Source organism: Vombatus ursinus, unplaced genomic scaffold (genome assembly GCF_900497805.2).
Source record: "Vombatus ursinus unplaced genomic scaffold, bare-nosed wombat genome assembly UNPS02009573.1, whole genome shotgun sequence".
In the NCBI taxonomy this organism is placed as follows: domain Eukaryota; kingdom Metazoa; phylum Chordata; class Mammalia; order Diprotodontia; family Vombatidae; genus Vombatus; species Vombatus ursinus.
The window spans coordinates 18768692-18789096 of record NW_020949351.1 but is presented as its reverse complement, the minus strand read 5'-3'; the positions used below and the strand labels follow the sequence as shown (position 1 = coordinate 18789096).

Below are 20405 nucleotides of genomic sequence, written 5' to 3'. Positions count from 1 at the left end.
CCTCCTTAATCTTAGAGTCTTTCCTGTAGAAAATTTTAGATTATGCAGAATTATGTAGGTTATGCAGAATTTTTTTTAAAAACCTTATTTCATTTAGTTAGCTATAAGATTTATTTGATTTTTAGCTAAAAATCTCCAATTTACTCTGAATATATCTTGTTTGCACATGATTGTTTGCATGCTTTCTCTCTCATTAGACTATGAGTTCCTTGAGGGCAGGAATTGTTTTTGCCTTTCTTTGAACACCAACCTGGATTTCTTTGAACCTGGACACAGTAACTGGCACATAATAGATACTTAAATGCTTATTATTGACTTAATATAAAACTTTTAACAGTGATGTTAATTTTTTGCAAGTCAAAAGAAACCTACTAAACATCTTTGAATTTTATTTAACAAAAGGATTATATGCATTCAGTTCATGTGCTAGTTGCCATATAACCATGATTAATTAAACAAATACAGAGTGACAGCTACTGGGGATGGATGGAACAAGTGAGGGTTTTTTGAATATGAAAAAGACATGGGCATGTTTGAAAGCAACAGGGAAGGAGCCAGTAGACATGGAGAGATTGAAGATTAGTGAGAAAGTGGGAATGATAGAGGAGACAATCTTCTGGAGAAGATGGGATGGAATGAGATTACTTGTAAGTGGAGAAGGGTTTGCCTAGGGAAGGAGAAAAGTCACTCTTATTGTAAGACAGAGGTGAAAGAGGTGATAGTGGTAGAAGGACGATGTCAGATGAGAAGATGAAAAGGAGGTTTATTCATTTAATATCTGGCTATCACTTGTTTACATGTTCATCTATCTTAACTGGAATTTGAGAAAGTAGGGAAAATGGCAAGAAGACAGAACAGAGGAGACAAGAGCAATTATGTAGCATTAGTCAAATTGTGGTTTGCTTTGTTTCCAAACACAAAGGGTCACACTCTGTTTTTCAGGACAAGTTGTAACACAGTACACAAGGAAATAGGATTTAATCACTCTGACATCCCAAAAAATCATTGTAAACAATCTTATAATACATAAAGTTGGGTCATTCATTAATGGCAATATAGCCAAAATGAGCAGACTGCCTGTGCCATCAGAGTAGTGTGGTTGGTAGAGTGTTGGTCTTTACAAAGACCTGAGCTGGGTGAGGCAGCCAAAGCCTATAATCCCTGTCATGGGAGTAACTCCTTGAGCTCAGGAGTTCTGAGCTTCAATGTAAGCTGACTGGATATCTGTAGTAAGTTTGGTACCAAGATGGTGAAACTGTAAGAATGAAGGACTACCAGGCTCCTAAATAGGTATGAACTGACCCAGGTTGGAAATGGAGCAGGTCAAGGCTACCATGTTCATCAATCAATAAACATTTATTAAGCATCTACTATTTTCCAGGCACTGTGCTAAATGCTGTGCATACAAAAAAAGGCAAAAGACAGTCGTTGCCTTCAAAGAGCTTATAATCTAATGGGGGAGATAACACGTGTGAGGAACATGGTATCATGTTCCCACAATTTAAGATAACCTTTGACATCTTACAACAACAGCAAAGAAGGTATATTGTTTTAATAAGCTTGCAAAACCTTGAAAGGGCAAGACAATGAGAAGGACCCTAAGCTTTTAATAGACCCCAAACTTCTAGAGGGCAGAACCAGTTTTAACCAGCCCTAAGTAGGACAAAGGGCATGGGCTTTTGGATGATGAGGGATGGGGGGGGCATGTCAAAGGGGCATGGGATGGGTGAATGTATAAGACTGTAATCTGGAAAGGAACAGACCAATCTGGGCCTGGAAGGGAGGAGTTGCGACATTCTAACTACAAAACTTTTTCTTTCTTCTGTGTTTGGTATAATCTCTTCTGAGAGGTTTTCCTGATTCCCCCACGAACCGTAAAATAAATGATTCTTCACTCACCCCAAGCTTAGTTTCGTTTTTAACTAGAAGGCTTGATTTCTCTAAGGCCTTATTTCTAACAATTTGGGGATGGTCCAGAATCCAAAGACCCCCTACCCTGACCCAAGTGAGTGAACTCAGAGAAGAGCACTCCCACTCTTAATTTGATGGTCCCTGATTTTTTCCCTGGGCTGACTTGGTTGCACGTCACCTGGACCCTGAGGTTTTGGTTTTTAAGGCTGAAAAGGGTAAGTGAAAAATTGGGGGAGATATCTGCAGTGACCAGGGTACTATGAAAGTTGAGATATCTTGAGCAAGGTAAGGACCAGTTCTGGGAAGAAAAGGGACCCTCGGAGGAAACTTTGTTAGTCACAAATCCTAGGTTAAGACCAGTGCAGGGAAAGAAAGGGACCATTGGAGGAGAAAATCTAGTGATGGGAGGCCAGGGAACACTAGCTAGCAAACTGAGGTAGTGGGAGTACCCAGGAAAAACTTTTCCTACTGAAGAAAAAGGGGAGGAAAAACTTCGGAACCCATTCAAAGGGGAGCCTGGGACAAAATGAGTTTCTTATGACCAGTCAAGGTTAGAATTAGAATTGTGTGCACGTCGTCTATCTGTCTGTCTGTGGATGTTTTGTGTCTGCCAGAGAAATTTTTGGGTAACTTTTGAGATCTGAGATTGGAGAAGAAACAGTGGGAAAGAGCTCCCATCTCAGGTTTTCAGCGGGAGATTGAGGTTAGAATCAAAAAGGCAGGGAGAGAAATCTCTCAGAAGTTAGTGGAAAGTACAGCAAGCAGTCTTTACTGATAAGGATTTGGAGCATGCCGCCTAAGATGGCTAGGGCCAAGAGAAAAAGAAAATAAAAAAGGCTGAGAAGAATTTGAATTCAGGTTTAATGGGATCCCAAGACTAAGAGTTTGAGTTGTTGTCTTTGTGTCCCTCCCACCAATATATTGGGTATTCGGGCAATGTGTTTAGAGTTGGAAAAAAAAGGGGTTTTCTGTCTTTTAATGTGATAAGATTTCAGTGATTTGTTTAAAATGCATAGTAAAGTGTAAAAGTGGTTTGGGAAGAGAGAGAGAGGGAGAGGGAACTGCAAAGGAAAGCTGCCCAGCCTTGGTGAGTGTAATTTGGGTGGGGGTCTTAATTTCCCCATCCTTGGATGGTTGTTCTGGATAGCTTTTAGATGGTTTAAGTAAGTTGAGAAGGTGTGAGGAAGTGATCTGTTTTAAGTAGAAGGATTGAACAATGAAAATTTTGTAGCTTGATTTGAAAATCAATAAAGTTATAGAGGGTTAAAAAGGCCATCCACCTTTCAGGATAAACCTGTAAGAGGGCTTTATTTAAGCTGGGTGGGAAAACCTGACTACATCCTGTTCAAATTGCTTAAGCCTGAAATTTTTAGGAGGGTGGCTCTATCTGATAAGCCTCTAAAAAGCAGAGGGAACTTTTTCTTTGTTCCCTTAAGGAAGTAGGAAAGAAAAGGAGAGTGAATTAGTTAGAGCAGGAATTGTCACCATGTGTGTTTTTAAGGGAATATATAAATTTGTGGAGAATATTTCCTTTTAAAGGGCCAAGAGTATAGGATTTAAAACAAAAATGTTTTTGAATGTTTATCATTAGCTATTATAAATTCGGATCTGATTGGATTTAAGTTTACTGTTCTATAAAGGAAAAAAAATAATGGTTGCTATGGGACAAAAAAAAATTATATAATGATTGTAAAATGCTTAATACAATGGCATATGTGAAACGTGGCATTGTTATTATTTAAAGTAATTGTTAAAAGTACTAAGAGTAATAAGAATGATAATTTCTATATGTGATAATCTGGAAATGCAATTGATGTTATCTTAAGTTTATTGTTTGTGTTACAAAAGTTATTACTGGGGGGCAGCTAGGTGGCACAGTGGATAGAGTACCAGCCCTGGATTCAGGAGAACCTGAGTTCAAATCCGACATATAATGCTTACTAGCTGTGTGACCCTGGGCAAGTCACTTAACCCCCATTGCCCAACTAAAAAAAAAAAGTTATTACTGTATTTCTAAATTGTATTGTATTGCTAAAACTCTTAGAGTGTAAAATTTGAGGGACCATTGTGAGGTAGAAATGGTGTTAAAGTAACTCTTGACCTGGAATGGGTCTTTTAGTGATAAAAATGAGATAATTTGAAACTGTTAAATACCTAGTGAGGTATATTTGGTTATAAGACTATGTTAGCAGATTTTCGTGTAAAATCTTGACTATTATGAAAATATATGGTGGTTTAAAGTTATAATTTCAACATATTAATGATGAAATGAATGATTCTCTGTGCAAAGTGATTTGGGAGTGTATTCAACTAAACTGATAATGGGTTGTTTCAAAGTTTAATATAATTGTGGAAATAATTTTATAATGTATGCCCTGTGGTACAAACATATTTTATTGTGAAAAACTTATTGATATGTATTGATTTGGAATTAATGATGTATTATCTCATATATCAGGGTCTCAATTAGAAATTAGAAAAAAATATTTATTTTTTTTCAACCCAGACCTTCTTTAGGCTAAAGACTAGGTTTGTTGAGGGATGGGCTGTATGGGCCACGCTCTTAAGACAGGGACTAGCTTGTGTAGGGAAACCTAGGCCGCCATTGGTCAAGAGTCTTCATTGGGAATGTCAGTAAGGTGGTCCGAAGTTATCAGACCAGTAAGAGACAATAAAGGGCTAACATAGATAATAGAAAAACAAAAAAAGCCAGTGTATTGGGTGGGAGTGGCCCTAGGAGACAGTTGGACCCGGTGAAGGGGTTCAGAAAGAAAGAAAGGTTTTTTTTATTTCTGATAATTATTGTTTTCTGTTTCAAGTTTTTAATATACTGCTTACATATTTCTGAATTTTCTTACATGATGTAATCTGGTAAGCAATTGTATTAGCTATGTTTCTGGAAGGGCAATTTCTCTCATAATCTGGAATGTTGTTAGATTAAGAGAGAGAAAAAGGAATGAATCAGGGCTGTTGGGGCATTCTATATGGTCCTGTTTTGTAACATTTCCTTTTAAGTATTGTAATTTAAGAAATAAGAACTTCTAAGTTTTGTCTATGTTTAAAGGGAAGTCTTAGCTGGGATTTGGCTCTCACTTATGAAGTTTAAAATTGTTAATAAGCTATTTGGAGTTAATGTTTAAGCGATGTACTGGTAGAAGTATTTTGTGTGTGTGTGTGTGTGTGTGTGTGTGTGTGTGTGTAAAGAAACTATGTAATTATGCAAAAAAAAAAGAGATTTTGTAAAATCTCGTAATTCTTATCAACCTTGTATGGAAGTTTTGAGAGATGGAACTCTTACTGATTAAGTGGCTCACTGCAGATACCTTTTGACTAGAGAATTTAGGTAACCAGGAATTTTATGGTAATTAGGAAATTGTAAGCTGTTTTTAAGAAAGGGAGATACTTTTATAAAGAAAATGTTTTGATGAAATCTTTGATATTCTTTTAGAGGGCCTACTAAATTTCTATTTGTAAGAAAATTATGTCCAAACCTATTATAAACTTTTAAGAGTTTCATTCCTGGGTTTGTTGTGTCCTTGGATTGGACTTACCTGGGTTCTTTTACAGAGACAGTCTCAATGGAAGCAGCAGCAGAGATCTAAGGCTGGTGATTAACACTAAAGCATATAAGCTGCAAGTAGGAAAGATCTTACTATTTTGATCTGAATTCATTCCATGGCCTAGCCAGAGTTAAAATTACTGTTTGAACTTATCATATGTATAAGATTCAAGTCCTGAAAGTGTCTCATTCTTTCAGATTAAGAATGGTTAGAGAGGGATAAATAAGCTTGAGAAACAGAGAGGCAAATTTATTTAGAGTAGCAACTTATGATCTTAATAGAAATTTGATTTTACTCAGGATGTTATTAGGAACCAGAACATGTGTAGGAAGTTATGCAAACTACTTAGAGCTCACTTTGGAGATGTTCCCTAATTAATGTGAAACTATAGTCCTGATGAGGGGAATTTGCTATCCAAGACTTTGGGGACTGTTAATGAACTATTATTCTGAGTCTAACTCCAGGTATGGTTAACAAGGAACTGATTGAGCTACTGACCCATGATGTCAGCAACCTGCAAAGAGGTTTGTGAGCTGCATCTATGAGCTGCAAGAGGGTGTTCTCATGGGAAGGTCGGGAGAATGACTTTTCTGCAACGCTGAGGTAGGATTCTCCAGACTCAATTTCCCCACTATGACACCAGGCAGACTTTAAGCCCAGATCAATGCAGTTGGTCATTATATAACTTCTGCCTGAAAGTGACGTGAATCTAGGAAAGCATTATTCCCTTACTTTATTTATGTCCCTGTTTTTTCATGGCAAATTCCTATAATCATAAGTTTTGTAAGCATAAATATCAAATCTATTAAACAATAGATTGATGTGGGAACATCTGAGGTTATTATAGTAATTATAGTAAGATGCAATATAAGATTGAGTTATTTGGCCTAGAATTTCAGAATTAAGTATTCCATCTTAACATTTGTTACTAGTATATTCCTGTATAAGTCAGGATCCCTTAATTTCTCATAGTGGTTAGGACGAGGTCTAGAGGTTTGGGGGTGCTGGGACCCCAAGGTCACAACATGAGGGCCCCACCTGAAGGAGTTCAGACCAGGTCTTTCAGCCAGGGGGAAAGTTTGTTGTAGATAAATCATATTGGCCAGTTGAGTGAAGTATAAGGGTTTTCTGGGGCCCATAGACAAATGGAAGCCAGATTCTTTCTGGTGCAAGGGGCAAAGGTCTTGGCTTTGGCCCATACCCCATCATTATGGAGATAATTAGCCCAGGAGATTGTGGAACTAGGATATTATTCTGTTACTTAGTTAATATTAAAGTTGTCTCAGTTTGTTACAAATTAATGTTAAAAGAAGAACAGCTTATCACTTATCTTGTGAATGCCTTGAAAGAAGCACCCATTTTAATTAAGTATTATTTCTTTGTACACGACTAGAAGTTGGGATTGTTTTAGTATTTGATATGTACTGGTTTTAAATTAACTACTATATATTGGAGTGTGTTATTAATTCCTTGGTGGAATCTTATCCTCCTGATGGGGGAATATGAATAGGAATGAATAATGAATTAATGCAAGGTATAAAACTAGAAGTAATACAGAGTGTAAGGCTACGTTCTAATTTTTCTAATTTGAGTTTCTTAAAATATGACAATTGGCCAAGATTCCAATTTTGATCTTGTAATGGTAGAGACATGAGGGTTGAGTAAACTTTCATTATTTGCCCTGGTTATTGACAAGGTAATTTAAAATTGTGTTAAGATCAATCTCGTAGGAGAGTGGACACAGGAAGGAGGATCTCTGCAGGAGAAGAGTCTGCTGGACACTGTTTGAACGGCACTTAGACCAGAGGACTTCACCAGATGATGTCCAGAGTGTTAGACAGCTATATGAGAAGAGACTTCTGAAGCTTTAAATGGACAATTTATCTTTACTTTTGGGTCTCTGTATCTGTACTTAATAAGGGGACTGCCCCTTTTTAATTTGTCAACACATCCGTCAATTTCTCCCTTCCTTCTCCTATATTAAGTCCCCAAAATCCTTTGATGAAATGTTGTCCAGTAGCACAGCCCCAGATAGAACCATCACCAAGGCATTGCAAGGTTTAACCACTGCTGGCCAAGGAAAGTGGAGTCTGATCCCAAGAGTTGGCCCAAAACGCAGGGGTGGGAAACCCCATCACTAATTGACTGGAAAGGTGGTTTGGAAAGTGGAAAAGGGTGGTAATGTCTCTGATAACCTCTCTGCTTGAAGGTATAGCAATTATGACTACTGTGGGATGTTGCATAGTCCCTTGTATAAGAGGATTAGTTCAAAGATTGATGGAAACCGAATTAACTAAGGGATCCCCACCTGGAGAGTATACCACCTTACAAGTCATGGGGCCAGGGAATGTAAGGATTATGATGGAAAAGACTGAGATAACTAATAGTGATGAAGAATGTGAGCTCATACTAATAAAGTTTGAAAGAAACCAAAAGAGAGTGTGGGAGCATGATCTCTGTAAAGAAGAGGTGGGATTGTAAGGGACAAGGTATCATGCTTCCACAATTTAAGATAACCTTTGACATCTTACAAAATTAGCAAAGAAGTTACATTGTTTTAACAACCTTGCAAAACCTTGAAAGGACAAGCCAATGAGAAGGGCCCTAATCTTTCAATAGACTCCAAAGTTCTAGAGTGCAGAACTGGTTTTAACTAGGCCTAAGTAGGACAAAGGGCACGGGCTTTTGGATGATGAGGGATGTGGGGGTGGGGCATGTCAAGGGGACATGGGATGGGTGGATGTGTAAGATTGTAACCTGGAAAGGAATAGAGCAATCCGGGCCTGGAAGGGAGGAGTTGCGACATTCCAACTGTATAAAACTTTTTCTTTCTTCTGTGTTTGGTATAATCTCTTCTGAGAGGTTTACCTGGTTCTCCCACGAACCATAAAATAAATGATTCTTTACTCACCCCAAGTTTAATTTCGTTTTTAACTAGAAGGCTTGATTTCTCTAAGGTCTTATTTCTAACACATGCAAATACATATACATACCTACACACACATGTATACATACATGCAAAGCATGCTATATACAGGATAAGTAGGAAATAATTAACAGAGGGGAGGCACTAGAATTAAGAGGGGTTAGGAAAGGCTTCTTGTAAAAGCTGGAATCAGAAATGGGATCCAGCCTGTGAATGATCCCTGCACTTCCAGCCTAATTAAAATAAAATAACCCAGTATCCAGAAAAAAAAGAGTAAGAAAGAACTGTGTTTGTATCTGGTCTCTGATATTAACTATGTGGTCATGGAGAGTCAATTAATTTTTCCAAGACTCCGTTTCCTTATTTGTAAATTAGAAATGACACCTATAATGTCTACTTTTCAAGGTTGTTGTGATCTTCAAATAAAAAATTTTTTGTAAAGTGCTTTGCAAAATTTAAGGTGCTATTTAAATGTTAATTGTTATTATAATAAGAACTGGTAACTCTATAGCCTGTGACCAAAAAACTAGTACTTGATGAAATTAAAAGAAGTGAAAGGCAATATATGATTGCATTTGGAAACAAATTAGATCTAGGACCAACATATAAAACAATGGTGCTAGGACAGGTAAGAAATATTAAAGAAAATCTTAGAGATAGTGGTTTCTTAAAGGATATGTGAAAAGCCTTTCCCCTATCAATTTGAAGTAGACAGTGCAGTATATTTCCATCTTTCCACAATCCTCTGGGAGATTATAGCCATACTAAAACATTAAAAAAAATTACATGCTTTTGAGAAAATAAACATGGATCAAATTCGGTACCTGGAGCAAAACATAAATATTCCTTACCAGACTATCCCAATGTATCTGAAAATCTTCACGTGACCGAAAAGGACAATCAGGTGGAACGGTATGAAGAATACTTGTTATTTGTCCCATTTTCATGCTATGCAAAAATGATATATCATAAGCATCATTAATGAAAAATGGAATACAGTTCCATAAGTAAGGTGATTTCCAGCTTAATTCTAGTAGGCAAAGTAATGTTATTTAGAAAAAATTTACTACTGACTTCAGAAAAAGCAGACATTATAAAACCTCACCAATTCAGACTAATTGGTGGGAAAGAAATCTGAATTAGAAAAAAAAAAGTCTGTCCTGTAGGACATTTTAGAAAGAAAATTAGGTACATTACAGAGATTAACACAAAGTAATATCTAAGAAAGGGTTTCCTATACAAGTTATTCCAGCATCTTTTCTAATGCACAGAAGACTATCATTTGTAAATAACCCATTAATTATATACCAATAATACTTTATTTTTGAGGAGGGAGGGATCTAGTCCTGTGATTTAATTAGAATGGAGACCTCCCAGTTGATAGAAACTCACTCCACAAATAAGATTGCAAAAGGCCTCTGTAACATAAACCCTTATGAAAGTTGCCTGAGAGATTAAGTGAATTGCCCACAATCACAGTTTATATGTGTTTGAGGCAGGATTTGAACCCAGGTCTTCCAAACACCAAGCCCAGGCTTGGTAATTTAGTTAATTTATAATCTCATTTATCCTAATTTCAATAAACCCCTTAAAAATAATAAAGACTCAACCTCGACTTAGACCATCCAAATAATCACTAATCCTTAAATAGTAGGATTCAAATTAGCGAGATTTTATTGTATCTGAATAAAATAACAGTTATCATTTCGTGTTACTGCTGTTTAGTCTTTTTCAGTCATGTCCAACTTCATTTGGGGTTTTCTTGGCAAAGATACTGGAGCAGTTTGCCATTTCCTTCTCCAGCTCATTTTACAAATGAGGAAACTGAGGCAAACAGGGTTAAGTGACATGCCCAGGGTCACACAGTTAATAAGTGTCTGAGGCCACATTTGAACTCAGAAAGATGAGTCTTCCTGACTCCAGGCATGACACTCTATCCACCTAACTGCCCTGGTGTCATTTCGCAATTTTAGATTCATAACAATTCAAGTTTAGAAGCCTCAGCTTTTAATTGAGACACAATCAGTTCTGTCATGCAATAATAAACCATGGGTCACTTAGCCTGCAAGTGCAATCGATGTACCTGTTTTTATAGAGAACATTTTCCTATGGTTAGAAAAAAAAAGCAGAATATTTTTTTGGAACTAAAATTAACAGCTTTTGTAATAACTTCCTTTGAGAAATATGATGAAAGAAATTACTCATTTTAGTAGGTGAATATACCTCCATGTACTGACAAAATACCTCATGGAATCTTGGGATTTATGACTAAGACTTAGAGATCTTAAAGACCAATCCAGACCCCTCATTTTGGATGAGATAATTGAGGCCCAAATAGGCTATGTCACATATTTGGTTAGTGGAATGGACAAGACCAGAACCTAGGTTTCTTTTCACTATACCATTCTGTTTTGTTTTTTTGACACAATTTTATTTATGACACAATTCACAAATTTTAATCTTATGTGATTTAATTTTCACATATATCAAGAAGAGGAAATGAATATTTTTATCCTACCAGAGAATTTACAAATTGAACTCTTACCTTGGCAAGACATAGCACCAGTTGCTTAAAATGGAGTGTCCCTCAATAATGGCATGCTTGTTACCATCAAAATTCTTTAATATGTTTTCAGAAATTTCAAAGTCATTTAGCTTTTGATAGAAAGAAGACATTTTAATACATGAACCCCTAAACGAATCAACTCATTAAAAATAAATCTATACATATAATCAGATCCACCCTCACTCCTTAGGAATACTAGTTTAAGTAACCTCAATTCACATATACCTGTGTTATATACTGTGCTCATATCACCTGATACCTGGCTTCACAGTTACTTAGAATACCATGCACCTCCCTCTTTGCCTTCAACCAGAACTCATATACTTGCATCTTTTAGTCAGAATTTAGACAATCTGATAATTCATATGAGGGTATGAATGATTAATATGAATAACACTAGAAGGAAAGCATTTATGTTTTGAAATAGGGGCTTGTTAGTCAAAGACTTTAATTAGTGGAACATGAAAGGCAATCTTTTGATATCTGGTGTCTAGAACAGGAGTGGAGTGACAGGCAGGGTTGGTTCTAGAAGTCTTCCTAACTCCTATATGTATCCACTTCCCATAACCTGATATTCCTTTTCTCTAGCTTCTCAATCTGCTAATAGTGGTCTCAGGAGGCATTTTTGTTTATAGATGGCCAGCTTTAGATTGTTGTGCATATCTAACCCTAGATCAATCTCTGAGAGAAAGATAGTTTCTTACAACAGATCGTTTCTTACAACAGGTAGCCAGAGAGAAGTGGGGGGAAAAGTTTTATGAACAGAGTCAGGTAGTAAGCCTAAAGGATAGACGAAAGCTGAATCTCTTAATAGATAGAAGACTCATGTTCTGGGACTAGAGAAGTCAGTTTGCAACTTTCCTACCGTCTGTCTCTCCTCATTTTTCTAGGACAGGACAATGGAATGAGTAAGAACTGTAATGCTTTCCTTCCTGTTAGGTCTGGTTTTTCAAAGAGCCTTTAACTGCTTTATGTCTTGGCTCTAGGTAGTATATCTTTGGTATCTCCTTTTTTCACCCTCTCCAATCTCCTGATACTTCCTTTTCCCACTCTTCATATAAAAGAAGTACAGAGGATCAGGGACTTGTTTTCCTCCAGACTGTAGTGATTTGAGAGTAATAGGAGGGTAACCTCTTTCTCAAAGATAGATAAAACCTCTCAGAAGAACAGATTATATAATTTATAGGTATTTATTGTTGTTGTTCAGCTGCTTTCAGTTGTGTCCAACTCTTTGTGACCCTATTTGAAGTTTTTTTAGCAAAGATACTGAATAAATTTGTCATTTCCTTCTCCAACTCATTTTACAGATAAGGAAACCAAGGCAAACAGGGTTAAGTGACTTGCCCAGAGTCATACAGCTAGTAAGTGTCCAAGGCCATATTTAAACTCAGGAAGATGAGTCTCTATCCACTGTACCAATAGCTGCCCCTTTCATATAACAGGTGCTTAATAAATGCTAATTCAACTATTCACTGACTTTATACAACTAACTTGGTACTAAGTATATGTTATCTTGCATTGTTTATTTTTTAATGTAGTATGTCCTATGGCAGCTAGGTGGCACAGTGGATAGAGTGCCAAGACTGGAGTCAGAAGACTCTTCTTCCTGAGTTCAAATCTGGCCTCAGACATTTACTTGCTATGTGACCCTGGGCAAATCATGTAACCCTGTTTGCCTCAGTTTCCTCATTTGTAAAACGAGTTGGAGAAGGAAATTATCTATTATCTTTGCCAAGAAAACCCCAAATGGGGTCATGAAACGACTCAACAACATGTCCTATTAAACATGTCCAACTAAACTGTAAGTCTCTTAAAGACAAGAGACCATTTCTCATAAAACTATTATATCCCTAATACTTAGGAGTATATACACTACACACAGAAGACACTCAAATATTTGTTGATGATACCTTCAATATACTATTGAAGTCACCAGGCATCTCCTTTTTGCCATATCTAACAATGTTTTCTCTTTCCATGGCTACTCCAGGGCACACTAATTTTCCCTTCTCTGAATTGAGATTGTATATTTAGTAGAGTTGGAAAGGGACTATGTACTATGTATATAAATGTATACATGCATACATCAATCAACAAACATTTATTGAGCATTTACTGTGTACCAGGCACTGTACTAAGTAACAAGGATAAAAAGATAATTGTGCATATGAGTATATGTGTGTGTATATATGTATCTATCTTTGTGTATACATTAAGCCTGATAAAACTTCTTATGTGATAAACTCTTAATGATTTTTTGAAAATCAGAATTCCATATTTGTTGATGATTTGTCCCAACTGGTTCTTCCTCAAATCCCCTATATTCAATAGCCCAATTTGAGGCATAGCTAATTTGATGGATCTTTAGACAAACCTAGAGCAATAAAAACAGTATGTATTAAACTAATGTATTTTGATGACAAACTAAAATGAACTTAACATTCTTAATTCTAAACAAACAAAAAAAAATCCACCTTAAAATAAAACCCAGTACAAATCACTAAATAAGGCCTAGAAATTGGAATACTCTGGTACCTTCGGTGGCGGTAATCTAACTGTACAAGCTTCTATACTGATGCAGAGTTGGTTTTCTGACACATTGATGTCCAAAACTGAAAGTAAAATGTGTACTAGCATTGGTCTCAAATTTTTCTCATATCAATTTTTTCTATGCTATCAAAATAAACTATGTATTTTCAACCTAATAGTAAAAGAAAGTGCCTCCCCCCCAACATAAGCTAGGCTAAGAACAATTTTTTGAACAGACATTCCAAAACACATACCGAGGACAGAAAAAGAAGTGAACTGTCCATGTAATGAATGGGAGAGCTGATATATACAGGGAATATGATGTAATAAAAAGAGCACTGGATTAGGAATTGGGTTCCTAGGACTTGGGTTCAAATCCTGGTTTAGTCACATACTACCTGCCTGATTTTAGGCATGTTACACAAGCCTCAGTCTCTTCATATATAAAATGATGGGGGTGGATTAGATATTCTCTTAATTTCACTTCTCGTTGAAACCTATGAACCTATGTCATGATCACAGCGGATGGACACTCAATAGTGTGATACCCTCAAGATTTTAAGAGGCAGTGAAAGGATTCCAGCACTTTTGGTAGATCTTTTATGGGGATTTATGAGAAAATATGGACAAAAATCACATAGCATATGCAAGGATAGTGATCTCCTTTGGTGAAGAGGACACTCAAATCGATGAAATAGTGAATCCACCAAAGTAAACATAGAATTCAAATAAGTTCTATATAATGTTTTACAAATCTAGGGCTTAAAGATTTGAAGTTAGATTAGACTTAAATTAGAGTGAGAGGAAGAATATGAAAAGTCCCACAGCAAAAAAAAAGGACTAGTATAAAAATTTCATAAGCCCAAAGTCTGTTATATGATTGGATAACATGTAGATTGGACTCACCCTAAATATATAGATGTGCTTACCAGAAAGTCTTCCTCTGTGCTTTCTAGCTTTTGACCTGAGCTGCCTTTCAAATAGTAAATGAGCCCAGAGGTTATGGTTGGACATTGCAAAATTCCCAGAGTCTTTGAGAGTCCCCATCTTTTTTCATTTACAATTAAAATTGCTTTCAGTGTCAGAATGAGGAATCTTACCTGTCACTTCAGATCCAGCCCAGTGGAGAATTAAACTAAGTTTAGAATTCTCTACATCTGGATCCAGAGACAGGACACAGCAATTGTTGTTCAACCATTTCACTTGTGTCCAACTCTTTGTGACCACATTTGGGGTTTTCTTGGCAAAGATACTGGAGTGGAGTGCTATTTCCTTCTCCAGCTCATTTTACAGATGAAGAACTAAGGCAAACAAGGTTAAGTGACTTGCCTGCGGTCACACAGCTATTACACGACAATGTTTGTGAAACTATGGACTAATAGTGGGGGAGAGGGGAACTGTCCTAATAATACATGTTCACTGAAGGATATGGTTGGCTTATGTGGTTGATCTTGAGATTTTAGAACATGTCTGACATTCCAGACAGTTTTAGAAAAGGAAGCATGTGGTTCTCATCAGAAGTCAAGGTTTTACTTTTAAAAATATCATTATTATGACACTTAATGCGAACAAGCTCTTAGCCAGTTTCTTCTTGGGACATCATAAAAAACTAAATGTTGCCTAAATCCACTATCCCTAACACATTTAAAACAGAAGATAAAAGTGTTTTTTAATCAGAATAGCTGCTCTTAATCTAATACCTTCCAATCTTTGAAAAAAATGTATTTTCTATTCTATTTCAGGTTAAAATGCTAGAAGGAACTCACAAAGTGAAATCTATCATTCTGATCCACTGTAAACATACAAACCAAAATCATATGAACTCCAAGATCTGTAAAGATGCCTTTTAACAACCGCTAATCATATTATTTTACCTACACATACTTACCAATAGCGCTTTGCCTTCCTGTTTGAGAAAGAAAATCTCTCCCTTAAAGAAATACACAGAATATACTGTATTACTATAATTCAAGAATTTTATTGCTGCATATAAAAGTTATCATCCCTGAAATTTTTCATACATAGAAACTAAGGAAAATGTTATAAAATTAATGTGTTATTCAAAGGAATCTTTGAAGATATTTCAAAGAAAAATAAAACCATATATTTGATTTAAATCAAAATTACTATAGAAATATTTAGCCCAATACGTAGGAAAGGATATAAAGATTTTTTTTCAACAAAACATTTCTCTCCGGGAAGGGAACATTTAGATAGAATTAGATATTCACTAAGTAAATGTATATACATTCCTTAGAGTCAGGTTTTAACTCTAAGTAAACAATGCTGAGTAAGCAAAATTACAATGGCTTTAACTTCCTTCTGGATTCTAAAAAAAATTGTGAAATGAAACTACAGGCTTATATGCTAGTGAATAGAGGGCAGAGCAAATTTTGTTACCCCTGTAAATATGTATAGGAAGCTGGCAGTCATAATTGGAGCAAATGTGAAGGAAAGAATAGTTTTAAAAAGTAGAAGAAAGTAAAAAGATACGGTGTAAAGTAAACCAGAAAACATGACTAACAGATGAGAATAAAATAAAAAATAGATGGTTTTCTTTTTGTTATTGTTGTTGTTACTTGACTATTGGAGGAGAATTCTCTTCATTGTTCTTTTTCAAGTCTTACAAAGGACACAAAATGAGGATGGAGGCAGTTAGTTACTCCAGAGACTCTTGGTGTTATTATCTTCTGGGAATGATGATTAATATAATTTTTCTTTCCACAACCTTGTTCATCTGAACAAACTCATTAAGAGGAGTTTCAGGAAGAATCACTTTTGCACCTTCACGGTAAAATCTGAAAATGGTGCTATAGATGATTAGGTCTTTATAATTATGGAAGGTGTTATACGTTTGGAACTATCAAAAGAATCTGGGGCAAAATTACCCTGGAAAGTTCAACAGAGCTTTGAATAAAATACATGATGGCACACATATTGTTGTTGGCTCTGAGTGTCTGCCTGTGTGGGACTGACTACACTCAAAACAACATCCTCTGAAAAAAAATAAATAGAAACTGAGGAAAAACCACAAAAATTACTTTAAATTTACTTATCTGCATATATGATGCATTCTACCATCACGACAACCTTTTCTAAAAATTAAGCTTTTCAAGAATTGTACTTTTTAAATCTTTGTAAACTTGGTGCCTTGTACATGAAAGGTGCTTATTAAATGCTTTTAAAAATTGAATTGGCAAACAAAAACAAACTAGAAGGGCTCATGAACTCAGAAAGGCTCTTGAATTCACTGATAATCAGACAAATTAGTTACCTTGAACTAGCAAATGACCAGCTTTATTCCATGATGGAGAAAGTCTGGCTGTTACTGAATAGGAGAGACAGGTTTGAAGAATGGCAGGAACTACTTTCTGGGGAGTCACCACCTAAAAATATTCAACAGCAAAAAGGAGGCAAATCTTAAAAGCAATGAGCATTTTCTCAGAGAATCATCAATTCTGCATCCAAAAAACTTTTCAGATCTGTCTCTTCTGTCCTTACAGAACTTCTACCACCTTGGTACAGTATAAATCCTTTTATTTTAAATGGAAAAAGTTATATTTGGAGTCAGAAAAACTGGGTTCAAATCTCAGCTTTGCCAGTAACTAATTATTTGCTCATGGGAAAGTCACTTTACTTTTCTGAGCCAGTTTCCTTATCAGTAAAATGAGAGAGCTGCATTCAATAATCTCTCAGTCTCCTTCCAGTTCTAAATCTATGCTTCTGTTCATCTCTTTTAACTATTGCAACAATCTCATAACAGATCTCTCCACTTCTACTAATCTGTCCTTCATTCCTTTTCCTAAAATCTTTCCTGTGCAGCAGTCTACTCACATCACTTCTCTGCTAAAAAATTCTCCCATGACTGCCTTGCAAAACCTTGAATGACCTCCCCATGCCACAAACATCACAAAGCACTTTGCCCCATTTTGATAAACTTTATCAAATATTATTTTATGTCCTATATTTGTGTACATGTCATATTTTATAATATGTCATGTCCTGATTAGACTATAAGCTCCATGATGGCAGAGTTCACATTTTACTATCGAATCTAAAATTTGTGCCCACAATCTCCTGCCCATCTAGAACAGTATTCTGTATACATTGGTACTTAGTAAATATTGAACTGAATTGACTAAAAGTTCCTTTCTCAGTCATTTATATGTCAGGACCTTTAATCAAAGCATTGTATGAAGCAAGCAGACCATTTTGGATTAAAATATTTCCAGATATGCATGCAGTAGATACGTGATTCCATCATTGTGAGAATCCTTTCAAGTCTTCTAATTTTTTCCCATGTTTTTCCAAGCATTGGAATTCTTCCTATTGTTTCTTTATTATCTTTGTGATTCTACTGTACCATTCTGGATATTCATCTCTTTCATTTGTGCTACATGAATACCCTTCCTCTTTTTCCATTTGTTTTTCTATGTCTCTCATGTACCAATTCTCATGGCAAATCACAGCTGATAATATAATGCAGGCTAGTTATACTAAGCCACACATATTTCTGTTTCCCCTGAGGTTGGCTATAATTTTATTTTTTAATATTAGGGTACTCCATGATTTGTAGCCACATAGGAATCACTGGAACAAGATTGGTATTTAAAAGACTTCTCCAGTAGAATTAAGGAGTTTAGGGTCACTTAAAGCTCTGTATTAGATCACAGGGTCATTGATTTATGAAAGAGACCTTAGAAGCCATCCAGTCCAACATTCTCATTTTACTTATAAGGACACTGACACCAAGAGAGATTAAGTTACCTACCCAAGGTCACAAGTGGCAGGACTGAGATGTAAACTAGGTCTGGGATTGAACCCACAGCGTCTGACTCCAAATGTGTCATTCTTTCTACTGTACTAAACTCCCTCACTAAATAAGAATGATTACCAGAGACCACTCTTGCTGATCAATCTAACTTTTCATAAGCTTAAATAATCCTTTACAGCAATTTACTTCCAAACTACCAAGTTTTACAAAGGTAGATATTAGCAGATTTCACTAACCCAGCAAGCCTGTACTTGTAAAGTTCCTGAGCAAGAATCCTTTTCACATTTCTTTTTATTCTTCCCTGTCCTGAAACCCTGCCAGAAACTTCTGGGGCTAATTTTAATAATTATTTACCATGGAACACAAATGTCCTATTTTGATGTCTCATATGGAGATAATACTGAGGTTCTTAAAGGTTATGTCCATGAAGTGAAAGCTCTGACAAAGTCTATCAAGCACTTTTTGAAAACTATTGTTGTTTATTTCAAGTATAAAAACACCATTCATTCGAATAGCTTCTAAAATCAACGACTGGGAAATATGACCAGCACTAAAATGGAGCAGAGAAGTTTTTATTTTCTTTGAGATCATTCGAACCTGAGAGGGCAGAACAGTTTTCTAAAGCAAAAGGCATTCTTGGCATTTCCATAAAGCACTGAAGTTTCATGAGCCAATTTCATGAATTTAAGTGTTTATCTAAATTCATCTATTTGATTAAAATATAAAATGTTTCAATCCTCATTTATGAATGAGAGCTATGTCTATAAAGCCCCTTTTATTTAATTAAAAAATCTTGAAATGGCCTACTTTATTCTTTCAATGCACTCAAAATAATTACTAGCTTATATGGTTTTTTTGGGGGGGATGTTTAATAGGACACCAACATTCCCTATATCTTACTCTTTTTATTCTACAATACAATTGGCTAAGTAGGCTGGTAACCACAGAGATATATTCTATTGCATACAGTGAGACCTGTGAAAAGTTATGATCAGTATGCACAATTGTGAATGTAAAGGTCAATATGTAAAAGATTCTTACTCTTGTTCATAGTATGACTGTGTCTATACATTCTACTTTCGAATTTAGGAAAAATCTTTTTAAGCATTTTATTTTTTGGAGGTGGTCAAATATAGTAGAAAAAGCAGCTAGAATTGGAGACAGAAGAGATATGTTTGAATCTTGGCTCTTTCACTTACTCCCAACTTGACCTTAGGCAAGTCATTTAATGCCCTCAGGTCTCAATCTCCTTATTTATAAAATAAGAGGACTGGAGTAGATGATTGTTCCAGCTCTAAATCTATGATCCTATAAAGTATGGGCCTAGCAACAGACTCTGCTGCTATTCAAGACAGAGCCTAAATAAATATGGAGAGACTCATCAACGTCAGATTAGCCACCAAATAATGAATGCTTTAGCTGTATGTGTCTCATTAAATAAAGAAAAATAAAAAATGGCCCTGAGTGCTGTGTAGCTCCCTTCTATTTCTTAAGTAATAGAGTAGCAAAAGAAGGTGGGCAAAGGGCAATAAAAATCTGTCTTTGGAACATTTAAAACACTAGTTTAACTTCTTAGTACTCAAAATAGATCTTAAAACTGAATGACATAAATATTGTACATTTCTTTTGTAAATAAAACTAGTATACAAGGAAGTTGAAGAGTAAATGATTCACATCTTTTGCTCTATTCACATGGCCACCACCTAGTTTAGACCTTTGCCACCTTCCTTCCAGACATACTGCATTAGCCTACTAATTGATTGCCTTCTCCCCCTGCTATTATTTCCCCTCTCCAATCCATCCTCTACATGATTGGTAAAGTGATGCTCCTAAAGCACAAGTTTGACCATGTCCCTTCCTTTCCCTTTTCAAAAAGTTCCATTGGGTCTCTATTGCTTCTAGGCTAAAACGCAAATACCTCTGTTTGGCTTTTCTTGTTGTTGTTTTAAAATGCTTTATTTTTTTCAGTTATCAAGTATTTTTCTCCCTACCAACTCTGTCTCACAACAAAAAACCCTTGTAACTAACTAATATGGCCAAATGATACGAACTCCCATATTAGCCACGTCCAAAAATGTGTGTCTCATTCTACATATTAGTCTATCACTCTATGTCAGGAATTAGGTAACACTGTTCATC

The 20405-nt window shown here is 35.9% G+C and overlaps 1 protein-coding gene across 1 annotated transcript in view; it reads right to left on the bottom strand.

Annotated features, from left to right (window-relative positions):
• CUNH18orf63 (chromosome unknown C18orf63 homolog) overlaps positions 1-20405 on the bottom strand; it is a 47716-nt gene that overhangs the window by 12526 nt on the left and 14785 nt on the right. The window contains exons 5-10 of the mRNA XM_027852420.1: positions 16767-16878; positions 15381-15422; positions 13499-13575; positions 10943-11052; positions 9249-9345; positions 9076-9161 (exon numbers count right to left, since the gene is read on the bottom strand). Of these exons, the coding sequence (XP_027708221.1) occupies positions 9076-9161; positions 9249-9345; positions 10943-11052; positions 13499-13575; positions 15381-15422; positions 16767-16878 (524 nt within the window). The remainder of the gene's footprint in view (positions 1-9075; positions 9162-9248; positions 9346-10942; positions 11053-13498; positions 13576-15380; positions 15423-16766; positions 16879-20405) is intronic.